We start from the raw sequence: 18389 nt of genomic DNA, 5'->3' as shown, positions 1-18389 counted from the left end.
CTGTGTCAGTTCTGTTTCTTTCACTCTCCAAGAGGGGGGGCTCCACCTCAGATCAAATCTTGGCAAGATCGCAAGGGCCCAGGGCAGCAGCTGGGCCTCCTCTGGCTACAGGGGTGTCACCCCTTCCATGCTACCCTGTGACACGGTTAGGGTGCCCCCTGATGGGCGGGCTCTGGGTCAGAGCTGGGGGTGCAGGGCCAGAGAGTGACCCCCACCAACACACACACACACACACACACACACACACACAAGCACCACGACGGCCGACGTGCACCCCAGCAGAGCGGGAGTCGGGGGGGCGAGGACTCCACCTGCCCCACTCGGCTTTCCATGATGGAGGCTGAGGGTAGGCTGGGGTGGCAGGGTCCTACTGACCACACTTGGTCATCAGCCTCGGGTGATTTTCACCAGATGTCAGCTCTGAAGCCCGACCTTCTAATCCCAGGGTCTGGGTTGAGAAGCCCCAGGGTATACCCTTCCTAAAGTGGGGGGGAACAGGCCCAGGTGAAAGGATTGGGGGAACATTGCTGGGAAAAGCCACAGAGCCACAGAGTGGAGCGGAGCAAACATTTATGGAGCCCGAGGCGTGCCAGGTCCCCTGCCGGAGCTGGAAGGGATGCCAAGACCCCGCAGAGGCGTGGGTGACTGTGATGCACGAGAGAAGACTGAAGTCCGGCCCGGAGAGAGGCGCAGGGTGCTCGGCCGCCGCTCACACCACGTGCGAGGCGCAGATCAGGCTCCGTGGCGGGGGCCTGCCCCAGAGTCACGTCTCCTGGCAGCGGGGAGAGGAGAAGCCTTGCAGCAAAGCTGAGGCACCGAGGGAGAGAATCAACTGGGTGGGATGGCTGGTGCGGGGACACCTGCAAAAAGGGTATCCAGCTCTCCTGGTGACCAGACCTCTGAACAGAAATCCAGACAGCAGCCCAGGCTGGGCCCCTGTATCCCATCAAAGTGGAAAGGAACATGACCTCACCCTCCTTCCAGGAAACGGGAAATTCCAGGAGAAGCCTGGATCCGGCTTTGACCTGTCCCATCCTGAGAACTTTCTGACCCAGGAAGCTGAGGCCTGGTCCCTCGAGAGCACCCCTGAGGGGACCCGGCTCAGCCCAAGCCTGGGAGAGGGCCTAGGGCCAAATGGGACCGCTGCTGTCTGTGTGAGGACATGGGGCGTGGACATGGGAAGGGGCCCCGTTCTCCAAGTCTTCTGGCCTCGAGGCCATCTAGGAGGAGGGGCCAGCCCTCTGGTAGAAAGGCAGACAGCCTCTGGTACCCCAGGCCCTCTGGGTCCACCCGCCATACAGATGGAGAGCTATGGTCAGTGCCTCTTTCTTGTAGTGACCCTTTAGACGGGGGAACCTCAGACTCATCAGCCACTGACTTAGAAAGCTTCCAACAAGGGGGCGCAGGCTTCACAGGCTTCTGGCTGAGAGCAACGGGCCAGAAGATGCCAGTGCTAGAGCAGGGAAAATCCAACAAGCTTAGGAACATCTGGGGCTTGGCGTGCACCCGGCACCGGTCCGGGGCGGGGGATGTGCGGTGACGGGCTGAGCAAAATGCCTGCTCTCCAGGGGCTCCTGTTGGGTGGCGCCGTCCAAAATACACAGATGCACCAGTCTTTTTACACAGTGGATGGCGGTGCGATAGAGGTGACGGGCGGGGCTGGTTAGAGCAAACAGTCAAGGAAAGCCTCTGTGAGGCAGCAAATTCAACAAGGTCAAGGTTGGGTCTGGGGGCAGGTGAGCAGCTCAGAGACCACCTCTAGGTGTGGAAAGAGGCAGAAACCAGGACAGGCTGCCATGTATTTCCTGACACATAAATGTACTTTCCTGAAAATTCTTGCTAAATCTTGAATGCATTTTAAAACCACCTGGACTTCCCCGGTGGTCCAGTGGTTGACTTCGCCTTCCAGTGCAAGGGGTGTGGGTTCAATCCCTGGTCGGAGAGCTAACATCCCACACGCCTCGCGCCAAAAAACCATAAAATAGAAGCAATGTTGTAACAAATTCAATAAAGACTTTAAAAATGGTCCACATGGAAAAAAAAACACCTTAAAAAAAAAAAAATAAAACCACCTTAACTGAGGAAATGAGAAAATGGGCCTCTCCTAGGAACCCCAGGACAGATGGCCACCATGCTCTCGGGAAAGGAAGGGAGGGGGGCGGACAGTCGGGTGGCCCCAGCAGGCTGGGTGGTGGGGGCAGCGCGAAGGGCCGGCGGCAGCAGGAGGGCCCGGGAGGCCAGCCCAGCGGCAAGGAAAGCTGCCGCGGCCCCCGGCGGCTGCTGTCCAGAGCGGCTCCTGCCGGCAGGACCCCAGCCCCGGCCTCTGCTTGGCCTGCAGGCCGCGCTGTCCACCCACTCCCTGTCGCCTCAGTCCACGCGGACTCCAGGACTCGCGGACTGCCGCCGGCCGTTCAGAATAATACCAGGACGGACCCCGTGGCCTATTGGCACCTGGTCCCGGGGCTGACGACTTTTCTCATCTCAGCCTGAGCTAGGCGAGGCTTCCGCGGGTTGGTTCTCCTACAGCAGGGCTGGCAGACACACCCCTTTCCCCGCCTTCACGGACGGCTGACTGATCACCGCTTTCCGGGAGTCACCCCCAGTCACCGCAGGTGGACACCCAGGGCGGAATACCTCGAGGGAAGGCACTTGGATGGGGCTGGTTTAGAGCAGGAGGTGCAGGCTAGGCCTGGGCTGAGACCGCGGGGAGAAAGGCCCTTGGAGGAATCACCCGGGGCCGCTCACGCAGGCCCATCGCTCTCTGACCGCTCGTGGACGCGGCTCTGCCGGGCCGTCAGCTCTGTCCCCGGCTCCCCACCGCCCTGACCCTCGGGCCGCTTCCTTTTAGGGCTCCCCATGGCCCTGGCAACCCGGCAGCTGCCTGACAGCAGGTCCCCTCACTGGCCACTCCCCTCCCACCTGCTCCATATCCTCGGACCCCAGCGCGAGCCACTGAGAAGGATAGGGCCCCTGGGCCAGAGGCCGATCGGGGCGCCAGGGGGAACCCCCTATCCCATGGCAAAGCCTGGCCTGGAGAGGCCACAGCCAGCACCGCTGGCCTTGGGAGAGACCGTTCCCGAGGAAAGCGGCCTGGAGTTGCAGGCTGCATTCTTATCTGCACTCTTCCCCTTCCCAGGAAGGCAGCCGGGCCCAGGATCAGCCCCAGGCCCCGGCTCGGAGTCAGAATTGGTCCTGCCCGGAAAATTCCATTCTGGAGCAGGCCAGAGAATGAGGGAACTGGGCTCAGGAGACGGTGAGGAGGGATGGGAACTCTCTCCTCCTCCCCTCCTCCCCTCCCCCCTGCAGGCCTGGTGCCTTCTTTCCCTAGAGAACCAGGCGCCCTCACCCCACTAGCCAGCCCCTAGCACCTGCTCCCATGACCCTAAAACCTCAAGGCAAACTCTGGAAAAACTGTGGGAACTGGCCACAGGGAAGGAGAGCACCAGGGGAGCTGGCTCATATTCCCACATTCCCAACCCCCCTGGACAGACCTGCTGCCCTCCCAGGAACCCCCAATCCTTCCTCCCAAGACAGCTGGGTAGGAAGCAGCCTCCCTCCCCCACAGGGAGTCACAGAGGCCCCGAATGTCAGATCTGGAAGCAAACAGGTTAAGAGACAGGCTGGGATGTGGGACGTGGGACCCTTCACTGCAGTGCTTTTGCACCTGGACAAACGTCTGCTCTCTTCGAGCAACAGACTATAAAGAAACTGTAAAGAACTAAAAATAACTGGGTGCCTGCACAGTTAGGGCAAATCATGAACAATAAGATACAAAAAGGCCAAAACCCACCTGCCACGATCCCTGCACACAGCACCACCAGGGGGGTGGGCAGACCCCCTAAGCCACCGCTCCAGCCCGATCCACCGATCCATCCATACCCTCACCCCAGTTAAGGGGCCAGCTCCCCTACTCCCCCCACCCCCCCACCAGGGAATCTGTTACTTGTTTTCAGCTCATGCTGCTGCAGCATGAGCCCCAATAAAGCCTTGTCTGAATTTGTTGTCTGGCCTCTTAACAATTTCTATTGATTAAAGAGTCCAAGAACCCAGGTCGGCAGTAACAGTCAGCCTAGCTGCTTCCTTTTACAGATAAGGGGACTGTTTAAGAACCATAATTCAAAAAGACACATGCAAAGCTTCCCTGGTGGTGCAGTGGTTAAGAATCCGCCTCCCAATACAGGGGACACAGGTTCGAGCCCTGGTCCGGGAAGATCCCACATGCCACGGAGCAACTAAGCCCATGTGCCACAACTACTGAGCCTGCGCTCTAGAGCCCGTAAGCCACAACTACTGAGCCCATGTGCCACGATTACTGAGTCCGTGTGCCATAACTACTGAAGCCTGTGTGCCTAGAGCCCCTGCTCCACAACAAGGGAAGCCACCGCAATGAGAAGTCTGCGCACTGCAACAAAGAGTAGTCCCCGCTCGCCACAACTAGAGAAAGCCCGCATGCAGCAATGAAGACCCAACGCAGCCAAAAATAAATAAATTAAATACATTTTTTAAAAACGCACAGTACTAACCCCACCCCCCCACACACAAAGACACATGTGCCCCAATGCTCATTGCAGCACTATTGACAATAGCCAGGTCATGGAAACAACATACATGTCCATCGACAGATGAATGGATAAAGAAGATGTGGTCCATATATACAATGGAGTATTACTCAGCCATAAAAAAGAATGAAATTGGGTCATTTATAGAGATGTGGATGGATCAAGAGACTGTCATACAGAGTGAAATAAGTCAGAAAGAGAAAAATATGGTCTATTAACATATATGTGGAATCGAGAAAAATGGTACAGATGAACCTATTTGTAGAGCAGGAATAGAGACGTAGATGTAGAGAACGGACATATGGACACAGCGGGGAAGGGGAGGGTGGGACGAATTGGGAGATTAGGTTTGACATAAATACTGTACCACGTGTAAAACAGGGGGCACCTGCTGTACAGCACCGGGAGCTCAGCTCGGTGCTCTGAGGGGACCTAGATGGGTGGGATGGGGGGGGGAAGTGGGAGGGAGGTCCAATGGGGAGGGGATATATGTATACGTATAGTTGATTCACTTCACTGTACAGCAGAAACCAACACACCATTGTAAAGCAATTACACTCCAATAAAATAATTTTTTAAAAAAAGTTACAAAAAGGACAACAGGATAATCACAAAGTGAGCAGAAGGAAGGAAATAATAAAGACAAGAGCAGAAATAATGAAACAGAAAATACATATACGATAAAAAGGCTTGGGCTTCCCTGGTGGCGCAGTGGTTGAGAGTCCGCCTGCCGATTCAGGGGACACGGGTTCGTGCCCCGGTCCGGGAAGATCCCACATGCCGCAGAGCAGCTGGGCCCATGGGCCGTGGCCAGTGGGCCTGCGCGTCCGGAGCCTCTGCTCCACAACGGGAGAGGCCACAACAGTGAGAGGCCCGCGTACCACAAAAAAAAAAGGCTTAACAAAGCCAAAATTTAGTTCTAGGGCATGACTAATAAAATTGACAAACTTCTGGTAAGACGATCATGAGAGAGTCGGCCCAGAGAAAAGACTTGAGGGTGAAGAAGTGGGACTGTTGTCTCGCAGAGATTTTCTTATGTATAGAGACAATACTACAAATAAACTATAAACCTATGACAGTAAGTTTGAAAACCTTCACAGAATGAACATTATTCTAGAAAATATCGCACCAAAACTCGTTCAGGAACAAGTAGAACATCTGAGATGGATAAATCTTGAAGAAATTCGAATATGTAGTTTAAAATCTATTTACCATCCTCCCTAAAAAGCAGCACCAGGCCAGATGATTTTTTAAAATAAATTTATTTATTTATTTACTTTTGTCTGTGTTGGGTCTTTGCTGCTGCGCACGGGCTTTCTCTAGTTGTGGTGAGCGGAGGGCTTCTCTTCGTGGCAGTGCGCGGGCTTCTCATTGTGGTGGCTTCTCTTGTTGTGGAGCACTGGCTCTAGGCACGCGGGCTCAGTAGTTGTGGCTCGTGGGCTCTAGAGCGCTGGCTCAGTAGTCGTGGCGCACGGGCTTAGTTGCTCCGTGGCATGTGGGATCTTCCCGGACCAGGGCTCGATCCCATACCCCCTGCATTGGCAGGTGAATTCTTAACCACTGTGCCATCAGGGAATCCCCAGGACAGATGATTTTTATAAAATTCTACTATACATTCAAGGAACAGACAGACAGTTCTGATCTCTTGTTAACTCTTTCAGAGAAGAGAAAAAGAAAGAAAATTCCCAAATGCCTTTTTTTTTTTTTTTTTTTTTTTGGTACGCGGGCCTCTCACTGTTGTGGCCTCTCCCATTGCAGAGCACAGGCTCCGGACGCGCAGGCTCAGCGGCCATGGCTCACAGGCCCAGCCGCTCCGCGGCATGTGGGATCCTCCCGGACCGGGGCACGAACCCGCGTCCCCTGCATCGGCAGGCGGACTCTCAACCACTGCGCCGCCAGGGAAGCCCCCCAATGCCTTTTTATGAGTCTAGTATAACCTTAAAAACAAAAACTAAACCAGACAAAGACAATATGAGAAAGGAAAACTCTAGGCCACTCTTACTTGTGAGCAAAAAAGCAAAATTCTAAACAAAATATTAACAAACTGAATCTAGCATTGAATTACAAAAATACCAGACACAATGACCAAATTAAGGTTTGTCCCAGGAATTAAAAGATGGTTAAATGTTTTAAAAATCCATCAGTATCATTCACCACATTAAAGACTAAAGGATAAAAACAATATGATCCTCTCAATAGATGCAGAAAGAGCAACTGCTAAAAATCAACACTTATTCTTGATTTTTTAAAAAAACAGCAACCTTGGAAGAAAACTTCATAGCCTAATAAATCGTATCTATCAAAAATCTACAACAATGATCCTACTTAGTGGTGAAACGTTAGAATTCCTTTCAAACTGGAAAGAGGCGAGGACGCCTGCTACCACCACTTCTAGTTACCAAGCGAAGGAAGACAAGAAAAAAAATGAAAGCAGTGAGGACAGGAGAAATAAAATATCAGTATTTCCTGACAGTCTGATTATCTATGTAAAAAAACACTACAGAATCAAGCGGGGGAAAAGCATTAGAATTAATTCAGAGGAAAAGCCTGCAGCTGGTGAGGGGCCCTTCCTCCTCTGTCCCACTGGCCTGCTCTGGCCACCCTCTGTCCCTGTCCCCACCCTCCTCCTGGACCCTCCTCAAGACGACAGACCCAGATCCAAATGCACTGCTGAGGCTGGACCGGCCACCTTCACTTACTCCTGCAGCTGGGAGTCTACGTCTTGTCTTGCTGGGAGGGGCTTGTCCACTGCTGGTGACCGTGGATCGTGGGAGTTCTGGCCTCGGGGCCAGGCCCTTGCGGTGAGGCGGTGCGGGCAGCAAAGCCTCAGAGTGCGGCTGCATCGGGAGTTCGGCTGGGTTCTTGCTACAGCGGTGGGGTTGGGCACTGACCCTGCGGAGGGACCCCTGCCGTCAAGGGCTCCCCGCTCTCTCTCTCTGTGGGATTACCTGGCAATTCTGTGCTCACCTCCTGGACCCCTTGCATGACACTAGGGCCCTTCAGACCACAGGAGCGAGTGACCTGGCCGTGCTGGCTGGTGGTCCGACTGGAAGCAGAAAGTACTAGAACGCAGGGCCCCAGGGCCCGGGCTCCAGCCGGCCTCAGCCGCACTGTCTTCCTGATGGGTGGTTAACAAGCTTCTCACCCCTGCCGGGTCCAGTCAGCCCTTGTCACTTCCCTGAGCAGCTGAGCAGCCAACCCTGCAGGGAAGCCAGGCATGCTGGGTCGTCAGGGAGTGGGCATGTGGGCTGAGGGCAGCAGGCCCTCAACGGCCCCAGGCAGACAGAATAGGGCAAGGCCAGGGTCAGGGAGGGCTCTGTGCGGGTCAGGAGTGGTGAGGTCGTAGAGGAAGGCAAAGGGCTCAGGCAGGAAGAACAGCAGCAAGACCGCCCCTTCCCAGACCCTCAAAGAGGGTGCTTCACGTGGCCGGGGAGGCCGGGGGGCGGCACCAGCTATCGATGCTGCCTAACAAGTTACTCCAAAACTCAGTGGCTAGAACAACAATACAGTTCACTCTCTCTCGCTTGGGTCAGGAATTCAGGACCCACCTGGCAGGGCGTTTCCGGCTCAGGGCCCCCCATGAGGTCGCAGCCGATGTCGGCCAGGCCCACGGTCATCAGCGGGCTCACAGGGGCTGCGGGATCCACTTCCACGTGGCTCGCTCACTGGGGGACTCCTGGGGGCGGCTCCATGGGGGCCTCTCTACTGGGCGGCTTGAGTGTCCACACAGCATGGCGACTGGCTTTTCCCGGGGTGAGTGAGTGGAGAGATCAAGGTGGATGTCTCAGTGGCTCCTAGACCCGCTGCAGACCATCCACATCCCTGCGGACCGGGCGTGGGTGCTGGGACGTGAGGCTCACCGGGCCGTCTTGGAGGCCGACTACCAGGCCTGAGGGGACAGCAGGTGGAGGGCCTGCAACGTTACCCAGGGAGCTCCTTCTGTGCCCCTGGCCCCTGGAGGGTGAGATGCAGGCCTTTCCAGGGAGCTGAGCTCTAGCCCTGTGATTATGCGGTTGTATTTCCCCACGCCTCTCTCCTGCAGGCCTCCTAGTCTGTGTCCTGCTGCCTCCCCGCTGCCCACCCCCAGACACGATCCTGTTCCTTTCTCCTACCCTCAATCCCATTCCCAGCCCAGTCCCCTCACCTCGGCAGCTGAGGCCCTACAAGGCTCACAGGCTGAACGGCCTGCATTCTCCCTCTCTGACTGGGGGGAGGGGAGGTTCTGACCTGAGGCCCAAGAGCCTGCATCCCTGGGCAGCAAGAGGACAGAGTGGGAGGGCACAGCTGATGTTTCTGTCCCCAGCGGGGCAGAGCAGCATGGGACCCCGACCAGAAGTTAAGGGTCTGCCGCAAGGTGGCCTGGACCTGGAGGGTAGTCTGGGGGGCCGGAGGGGGAGCCCAGGCCATTCCTCTCTCGTGGCGCTCTGTGCGGAGTGGGTGGGAAAAGCTGAGAAAGGGCGATGGCAGGCTGGACAGGGGAGCAATCTGCCCTGGTCAGGTGCCCTTCCGGCCTCGCACACACAGACCACAGCCTTTCAAACGCGGAGTGCGCTTATGGAGGGTTGGGGGCCCCAGTCCCAGCAGAGTCCGAGGCCTTCCTCAGCTCCCAGAGCTCTCCCAGCCCGGGGGCAGGGGGTGCGGGGGGCCGAGCGCACCCTGGCCCCCTCCTCACTCCTGAGCAGTGCAACCCGCACCCGGACAGAGGGAGGGGCTCTGAGCTGAGACAGGAGGCGAGAGTTCAAGGCCAGGCCAGCACCAAGGCTCAGCCTCGGCAAGGCGGACATATGGGAGAGACGAGGTGGGCGCAGGGCACACCACCGGGGGCCCCGCAGAGTCAGCTCGGCAGGAAGCCCAGCCAGGGGAGGAGGCTGGTGGCGGCCCAGGAGGAGCTCCAGGCGCCAAGAAAGCGGGGACACAGAGAGGAGGAGCGCCTGTCAGGTAAAAATGCACCTGCCTAAAATAAGGGAGAGGGGGGATGATTACTGAGCACGTGCGGATGGACTGATGGGGTCGGAGACAGAGGTGACCCCAACCTGCAGAAAGTCCAGGCGAGTTCTTCTGGGCTTTGGCATCCACTCTGCCATGGGGGGGCGGGGGGCGGCGGCTCTGTGGCCTGACACTTTAGACCTAGTTTGGAAATAAACTTAGCCAGCACCCTTCTTCGGGAAAGGGAAGGGCCTGGTGGGAGGGAGACTGACCCGGGGTTATAAACGGCATGAAGGGGTCTACTGAATGGGAGTCCACACGTGAACAAGCCGGGGTTGCTGGCTGTCTGACAAGTACCCCCTCCCGAGGCACCTCCGGAGGCCACTGGCCTGTGGTTCCCGCTTCTGCTCGAGCAAGGTTTCTGGGTTCTTCCACTAGGACACAGGTTATGAATGTGTGAGAAGGCCGGATACGGGTAACAGGGAGTGGTGGAGCGTGTGGCTAAATGGAGAGGACCTAAGGCATTTACTTTAGATTTTTTTTTTAAATGCCATACTGGCCAAACAAATCATAGCTGCCCACTCGGGCCATCAGTTTAAAACTCAGCGCCAGAGATGAGATGAAAACATCCCAAGTTATAACCAGCACTTGCTCCGTATGCACACGAGCGTGTACACGCGCACACACACACACAAACACAGACACGCACATACACACACCCTCACACCCGTGAATCAGCACTCTGGGCACTTTAAAGAGTTGAAACAGTTGTTCCCTGCCCATGCCGTGGGCCTGATACGAGCGGCTTCCCCTGAGCTGTGCAGTGGCCTGAAGCCCCTTCCCTTGCTCTGTTCCCTGCAGCCCACAGCCACCCATCCTGACGCCTTTGCACTCACGGGTCACAGAGGCTGTACCGGGTGCCAGGACAGGAAAGCAGTCAGAGGGAGGGATGTTACAGACACAGGCCTTCAGCAGTCCCCATGCCAGAGCAGAGAAGCTGTGGGTTTAAAGCCGGGGATCAGGACCACTGAGAGAGCAGGTGAATTATGGGGAGGCCTGCAAACAGTCTGCAGAGACAGAGACGTGAGGCCCGGGGCCCGGCGAGCTGGGGAGAGCCTGTGCGCCGCCCACGCGCAGAGCTGCCCAACTGCCTGTAGCAGACGATGTGGTGTCCGGCTGCTTGGCACGGGGCACTCGGGGGCAGGCGGCCGGTGGCCGGGAAGCCTGCCGGGCCTCACCCCGTGTCCCTGGCAGCAGCCGACTCTCTTGGGCACACCCGCCGGGGCCATGGGGAGGGGGTGTAGGAAGCTTTCGCTTCCAGAGGGCGACAGCTTGCACGCGGAAGGGGAAACGCTCAGTCTGTCCCTCTGTCCAGCAAGGGCAGGGGGCAGGGCTGGGGAGGCGGCACTGCTCCCTTCAGCCACCAGGCGGCAGCAGAGGGCACCATGCCTGCCCCACTCGGGTCCCCAGTTCCGTAAATGAGGGCCATCTGGCTGGCGCAGACTTCCTCTCCATCCCCTTCTGCTGGACCTCCTCTTTATACCCACTGACTCGCCAATAAAAGTGAGTACCACAGACTTCCCTGGTGGTGCGGTGGTTAAGAATCTGCCTGCCAATGCAGGGGACACGGGTTCGAGACCTGGTCCAGGAAGACCCCGCATGCTGCGGAGCAACAAAACCCGGGTGCCACAACTACTGAGCCTGCGCTCTACAGCCTGCGAGCCACAACTACTGAGCCTGCACTCTACAGCCTGCGAGCCACAACTACTGAGCCTGCGCTCTACAGCCTGCGAGCCACAACTACTGAGCCTGCGCTCTACAGCCTGCGAGCCACAACTACTGAGCCCACGCGTCACAACTACGGAAGCCCGCGCGCCTAGAGCCCGCGCTCTGCAACGAGAAGCCACTGCAATGAGAAGCCTGCGCGCCGCAACGAAGAGTAGCCCCCGCTCGCCACAACTGGAGAAAGCCCGCGCACAGCAACGACGACCCAACGCAGCCAAAAATTAATAAATAAAGAAAAAAGAAAAAAGCGAGTACCGGTGCGCGAGCAGTCCAGAGGGAGGCAGAAGGGAACGCCCAGAAGCCAGGGGTCTGGACATCTGCTTGTGCCCAGGGTGCCAGCCTCCCTATTCTCACAAGCTGAGAAGCCCTCGCAGACCTGGGCGAAGGACAGCGGATGATCCGAGGGTGCCTGGGGCTGTCAGGCTGGTGCTCAGCCTGGCTGGACCACAGACTCTTCCTCCAGTCACCAGGCAGTGACGTCTACCTTCGCATCACTGCAGGCGGCGGCCCTTCCTCCAGACCCCAGGTTCTCCCCAGGAAATTGTCCGGAAGTGGCCGACCCACCCCCTGGCCGTTGGAACACAAGACCACAGAGCCCCCTCCAGGAAGCCTTCCCCAGCCAGGGAAGGGTTTGGCGCGGTTTGGCAGGGGCCTGGGGAGAGAAGCACCCCACACCTCTCTCCGTGGGAGTCAGGGGGTGGCTCTCCCAGATGCCCAGGCAAACCCCGGGGAGGGCAAGTGGAGAGCGGGAAGAAGACCGAAGTCCAGGGAGGAAATCCGGTCAGAGGGGCATGGGCTAGTGGAGGAGCTGCCAGGGTAGGGCTGCCAACCTGGGCGGGCTGCTCACATCCCCCCCCAGAGGGGACTCTCTCCCTCCCACCCCAAGAACCGCAACGAGCAGAAAGCAGGCTGGCACACACGGCAGGCGATCCATGGGCGCTTGTTAACAAGGCAGGAGGGGACAGCGGGAGGGACACCAGCCCGAGAGCAGGAGACCCGGCTTTAGTCGTGTCTCTGGCCCCGAGGAGCTTCATGAACTCGAAAAAACATGCTGTTCCTTGGGCTCCTCAGTTTCCTCCTCCGTGAAGTTGGGGTCGGGACAAAGGCAGGATGGCGAACAGAGCTGCCGGGGACACTGTCTTGGGGCGGCGTCAGCCGGGGAGGAGCCTGCGACCGACCAGCCACGTCTGTCCTGGGTGCCGCCCGTGGTCGTGCCCGTGGGCCGAGTGCGGGGCCGTCCTGAGCCCCTGCCACCCCAACGCTCTGTGCATTGAGGACACCGCTGCAAGGCGGGTGTGGAACGAGGGCCGGAGGTGGGGGCACCTCGAGACACCGCCTCCGGGAAAACTCAAGACAACAGTGGCCGTTCCTCTGGTTCCTTCCCGCGGGCTCCAGGGCACTAAGCCAGGTGAGGGAGCCCTCCAGCGGAGCGTGAGGATCCAGCGTGGGGTGCTCAGTGGTCACGTGCAACATGGCGTGTATCTCTGTGGGCGCCACCCTCCCCAAGCGCAGAGATCCTAAGTGCTAAGAGGAAGCCTCCCCACGGTGGGTGGTCCGCTGTGGCACACTGCAGCGGTTCTAACCAGACGGTGGGCTCTGGAAAGACCACTGCCTTCCCAGATGAGACGGGGTGTTCCCACGGGCACGGCAGGCTCCGGCAGCACCGTCTCTAGCCCAGCGGGAGGGGCTGCCCACGGACATCACAGAGCTTCTCGGCAGGGCTGTGGGAGGGGGCAGAGGTGAAGGCTGTCCGCCGGGAGCACGGGGGCCCTGACCCAGCTTCCTGGCTCAGTAGCCGCCTGGTTTCCGGCCACAGCCTACAAGTGCGTCTCCTTCTCCCCAGCCATGAGACCCGCCTTCGTGGGGGAGAGCCCACAGTCCTGGCCGCTGCCACCGTCCAGACACAGGTGCCTCTTGGGTTGTGGCAGGCTGGGGTCAGGGGTGACGAGCTGCTGCAGGCGCTGTGGGGAGAAGAGGAGTCAGTGGTGCTAGTGGCAAGAGAGGCAAAGACGTGTCCTCGTGTCTGTGCCCCTGGGGCCCAGCACACAGCTCAGCGTGAGTGAGTGAAAGGGCACAGAGCTCGAGAAGCGAGAAGAGGCGGTAACGTGTGATCGAGCGCGTGAACCGCCTGGCTCCCGTCCTGGCTCTGCTGCTGACGCCCGTGCGGCTGTAGGCAACCCACTGAACCACACTGTGACTCGTCTGTAAGATGACAGCACACGCCTCAGAGAACAGTGCCTGGCACAGGGTTAAGTGACCAGCGAGTGTCTATTTTGTTCTCGTTGTCACTACTCTTATTGCTAGTATTATCATATGCTCAGTAAGTGTCTATTATTGTTCTTCCTGGTAGTAATCCTATGATTGCTACTGTTACTGGTGCCACCTGCTTCTCGCCTTGGATGCAGACGTGATGACTGGAGTCATGACAATCTTCTTGTGACCATGCGGTGATAAGCGTGATGAAGAAAAGACCACGTGACCAGGATGGGAGTCCAGGAACAGAGGAAGCGTCTGGTCCCTAACGGCCTCTTTAAGCAGCTGAACCAAATGCCAGGAGCCCCCATCTCTGGTCTTCATGATATTTAAGAAGAAACTAAGCCCGTTTGCTTATTGCAGGTTGGGTTTTCTGTGACTTGTGGGCGAGATAGATTTCCACAAATGTAATGTCTTTGTGGGACACTGGCTCTATCCCTTCCAGGAAGACATGTCCCGAACCCTAAACAGGGAGCCTTTTGCATATGTTCGCAGGCAGGGTTGAGAGGAGGAGAGAAGCCGGAAGCCTGTGTGGATGAACCATGGCTGCTGGTCACCAATTTCCAGAAGCAGGAATCTGTGCTCTATGACCCCCTGCGTCTGACACCTTGTGTTCTTGTTTGTGACTTACTTCCCCCTTAACCCTTTGACAGCTGCCTTTGGTCAACCTGCCCAGATGATCTGCTGGACGTCAGACTGTGAAGGTCTAGGACTCTAGGACTCTTAACATTTCTGAAAATGAAGCCCTTCTTCAAAGACCCTTCTCCTTAAGATTCCCTTAGACCGAAGGGCAGCCCGGCACTCAGAGCTGGCCCGGCCGTGGTGTCACGCCCAGAGTCCAGCCCCTCCGGTGCCCTCCTTTGATGCGCCACTTCCCCAGCCCCTACCTTCCTGAAGGAACCCTGGGTCTTCAGGAGGGCGACGGCGGTGAACAGCGGGACACAGCACATGGAGGAGCCAGCCAGGAGCCAGCCGATGAAGTGTCCCCAGGCCGGGTACACGTAGACGTTGTTGTATCTGAGAGGTGTGTACTTGCTCAAGGAGAAGAGGAAAGTGGCCTAGAAAGACAGCGGGAGGGGCCGGCGCAGATGCGGGAGGGAGCCCGTGAAACCCTCTCCTCGGGACGGAGCACAGTTAAATATCAACACACTGGTGCCTCTAGAGATGGAGATCAGAGGCCATCACAGACCGTGGGCTCAGAAGGCAGTGGGGGGAGACGGAGGAGCTCCAAAGCAGACCAGGAGAGGGAGGCCAGCAGTTGGGAAATCAGGAAGGCAGGCAGACAGACGGAGGTGCCGGGGAGGAAGGGAAGGAGCAGGAACTAGACCAGATGGTAGTGCTGGACGGGCCGAGAAAAGGGGGGAGGGGAACCAGCACATAAGAGGGCACGGCGCAGCCCCTCCAGGTAACTGGGCAGGCGGGAAGGAACCCCAGAACTCAGCCCGTGCCCCTCACCTCCCAGAGACGGCTAGAGGCAGGAGGAGATGGGGGTGGTGGTGCTGGAGGGCACATACCAGGCAAAGGCCCGGGGTCAGGAAGAGCCAGGAGATCTTCACCAGGGGCCGTGGCCGGTAGCCAATCATGTCCTCCACGTTGTCATAGAAACGGTCGGCCCCTGACCAGGTGGGTGGGTGGGGGGAGAGCGTGAGGACAGGAAGGGGACGGCAGGTGTGTTTGGGCAAGGACTCACCTGCTTCGTCCTCCTCCCAGCACCGTGGGGGGGGGAACTGGATCTGGACACGTGAGTGACACTGGAGGCCAGGAGGCCACCACCAACAGAGAGCCCCTAACCACCCAGTGCCTCTCTGCTCTCAGGTCTACGGATGAAGACCCGAGTCCTAACACAGAGGAGGGTGTGAGCCAAAACGGGGCTCAGCGGCTATACACATGCTTATTGCATCGCAGAGGTAAAATCGGCTTCAAGTAAAAATAGCAAAACACCAAGGGAGCCGATGCTCAAGCCCAGCGCTGAGCCCTGCGGGGCGGGGGCGGCACCTGCACCCCAGACTCCAGGGGGCCCCTCCGTGCTCCCAGTGAAGCACAGAGTGGGGCTGGGCTGTGGCCATGGAAACGCTGCCTCTTGCACTTGGTTTAAGTCCTTAGGTTTCCACGTTTGCTCCACCTTCTAAGAAGTAAAGAGTCACTGACTGGGAAAGGCCTGGGAGCCCTCCAGCCACCCCCTCACCACCACAAAAGGAACACTGCAAAATGCCACCGCTAGACAGTCATCCTTCTGGCTTCTTAACACCCCCCCCCAGGTGAAACGCAGATACCGCTGCTGTAGGTGTAACATATTATCAGCCGTTTACACCTCGCTGTGATCGAGTTTGTCAGATCCTCTCTGAGAACAAGTGTCGAAAAGCAGTGGGGAAATCAGAGCGAAAAGGTAGGAGACGCGTGGGGAGGGAAGGACGCCAACGAGGAAGGCCCAGGGTGGCGAGATAAAACCCTTCCTATTCGCGGCTCATCCTGAGGCCCTGCTGCGTGGTACCCACGCACCCTCTCCGCCCCGAGCTTTGGCACACTGACAATCCGTCCCCCCAACTGGTGCGGTGGAGCCAGAGGGACCTGCGGCATGACGATGGCTCCTCCACTTGCCTGCTGTGTGACCTTAGGCAAGGGACTCAACCTCTCTGAGCCTCGGTTTTCCCTGTAAAGGGCTGTGGTGCAGATTACGAGACAGCACTCGGCACTCAGCAGTGCAGTGCTCGGAACGTAAAGGCTTCTCCCCTAACCTCACCCCGGGCCGCCGCCGCCGTCATCAGGCACGATGACAGCCTGGATACCACCTGGTCAGCACCGCTGGCCGACTTCCTCAGGGCCGAGGGGGCGGGGCTGTCGGTGGGAGTCAGTGGAAGCCAGAATTCACCAAAGTATCAGAAAGAAATGCACGACCACCACAACAGAAAAGGCTACGTCAAAAACACAGGGATGAGCTTCCTGTCCATGGACGTGTTCAAGCAAAGCCTGGGTGATGACTTTGGAAGCACAGGTGGGAATCTCTGAAGGATCAGACTAAGTGGCCCTGGAGGTCCCTTTTGACTACGATTCCCACGGGAGAAGGCCTCCAACAGCCTCTGCATCCAGAAAGCTGTGCACAGGTATTTATAATTATTCTCACTATTCAAAGAACTCCGTTGTCATGAGCCCAGCTCCACTGCCGTAATGAGAAACACCTGGGTTCCCAGCAACGGCTAAACTTCTCAAGTAAAAAGGACCGGGACGGCAGCACAAAGACCCGCAGAGACCGGCGGCCCGTCCTCACCCTGGGCAGATCCTGCCCTGCTGCGCGTGGCCGCACCCACCCACTTACCATACACCCAGCCGATGCAGATCACTTCAAACACGGAAAGGAACAGCAGGCACGTGCCACTGCAGGCGTAATAATCAAACAGCTGGAAGATGTACATCCCCCCCTGTGGGGCAGGGGGTAGAGTGAGACCTCGGCCGGGGGGCAGGGGACGTGCCCCAGCCCACACGAGGTGACAGAAGCCCATCTGGGATGCCACCCTGCCCGGTCCAGGGAATTCATCCCTTGCAGCTAAAAAGAGTCTGCCCCGCCTGTGCCTGACTCCCAGCCTCCCGGCCCTCATTTGACAACATCTCTGACATCTGCGAGGACCCCGGGGACTGGGGTGCACGTACACTGTGCTGTCTGTCCAGCATCCCACCTACCGGAAGTTGCCGAGTTGCGGCCACCTCACTCTGAGTGTGCGCCCCTCCCTGCTCCAGGCCTAAAGAAGAGCAACGGCCAATTCTCAGGGCAAGGGCCCTATCCCCCCGGGGTTGGTTGTGGCAGAAGGGAACCCTGAAGCTGCCCAGAACTGTCTGTAACATCCCAGGAGAGAAATCTGCCCAAGAATGACATCACCAGAGGAAAGGGAAGCCAGGAGATAGAGGGGAGCATCCCTGCTGATGTCATTGGAGCTGCTGGATCCAACCGTGCCTGAAAACGAAGAATCTCTAGACTTTTCTGTTTCCTAAACAAAAAAATTCACCTTCCTGCTTAAGCCAGCTTGTGTTTGGTTTCTGTCACCTGAAACCAAAGGAGCGGGAACCCACACAAGAAGGTTACGCCATGTGGTCCCTGCAACCTCGCAGTGAAGGGCCGGGCAGGCAAGCGGAATGTGGCTCTGAGAGTGTCAGGGGGTCGCCAGCCTGCAGGCCGCCGCCGCCACTCACCTCGGTGACCAGGAAGAGCCCGATCAAGTAGCACGTGACCGCGATGGCGAGGATCAGGAGCTCCCGCCGCCCGCTCTTCCGGAGCTGCCTGGGGAACATGTCCACGGAGGCTGTCACCAGGCACTCCACACAGACAAACTGTGGGCCGGAGGGGGCTGGTCAGAGGGGCCACTGCCTCCTCGCTCCCCAACCCCACGCTGGCCCACAGAGCGCAGGGGGCCCAGAACTGGGCTGAGGCCAGCGCCGCCTCAGCCACGTCTCTGCCACGGAAGGTCCCAGCCGGGAGGGTTGGCTGGGCAGGGCTGGGCGGCCCGAAGGTTTGGGAGGGCGCGTCCACATCTGCGGAAGGGCCGGGCCTGGGGGAGCAAAGCAGGCGGCCCCTCCCGGAAGAGGAGGCCGGGCGTCCCCCGACCAGCCTCAAGGACAGGCCCCGGATGCCGGGGCCAGGGCTGGGAAGTCCGGTCGGGGGACAGCGAGGTCGGGGAGGTTATGGCGGCGGACGCGGAAGCTGGTAAGGGGGTCGCAGGGCGGGGGCGGGCGGGGGCGGGGGCGAACCTGGCTGTCCAGCCCGAGGAAGATGAGCATGATGAAGAAGAGGCAGGACCACAGCTGGGACAGGGGCATCATGCTCACAGCTTTGGGGAAGGCAATGAAGGCCAGACCGGGGCCTGCCGGGCACACACG

At 58.3% G+C, this 18389-nt stretch overlaps 1 protein-coding gene across 9 annotated transcripts in view; it reads right to left on the bottom strand.

The window, feature by feature from the left end:
* Nucleotides 1–12194: 12194 nt before the first annotated feature.
* The window catches only part of LOC131766700 (sodium- and chloride-dependent GABA transporter 2), a 58056-nt gene continuing 51861 nt past the window's right edge, over nt 12195–18389 (bottom strand). For 7 of the 9 annotated variants that reach the window (XM_067008408.1, XM_067008407.1, XM_067008414.1 and 4 more), the window contains 6 exons: nt 18261–18373; nt 17706–17843; nt 16837–16939; nt 15038–15138; nt 14411–14581; nt 12195–13231 (listed from right to left, as the gene is read on the bottom strand). In XM_067008408.1, coding sequence (XP_066864509.1) covers nt 13088–13231; nt 14411–14581; nt 15038–15138; nt 16837–16939; nt 17706–17843; nt 18261–18373 — 770 coding nt within the window. In that variant the 3' untranslated portion in view covers nt 12195–13087. Of the gene's footprint in view, nt 13232–14410; nt 14582–15037; nt 15139–16836; nt 16940–17198; nt 17258–17705; nt 17844–18260; nt 18374–18389 lie in introns of those variants that run through there. The other 2 variants (XM_067008409.1, XM_067008411.1) reach the window with 2 other exon arrangements.

The sequence above is a fragment of the Kogia breviceps genome, chromosome 12 (genome assembly GCF_026419965.1).
Source record: "Kogia breviceps isolate mKogBre1 chromosome 12, mKogBre1 haplotype 1, whole genome shotgun sequence".
Lineage (NCBI taxonomy): Eukaryota > Metazoa > Chordata > Mammalia > Artiodactyla > Physeteridae > Kogia > Kogia breviceps.
The sequence above is the reverse complement of the archived record's forward strand: the minus strand, read 5'-3'. Positions and strand labels throughout refer to the sequence as shown.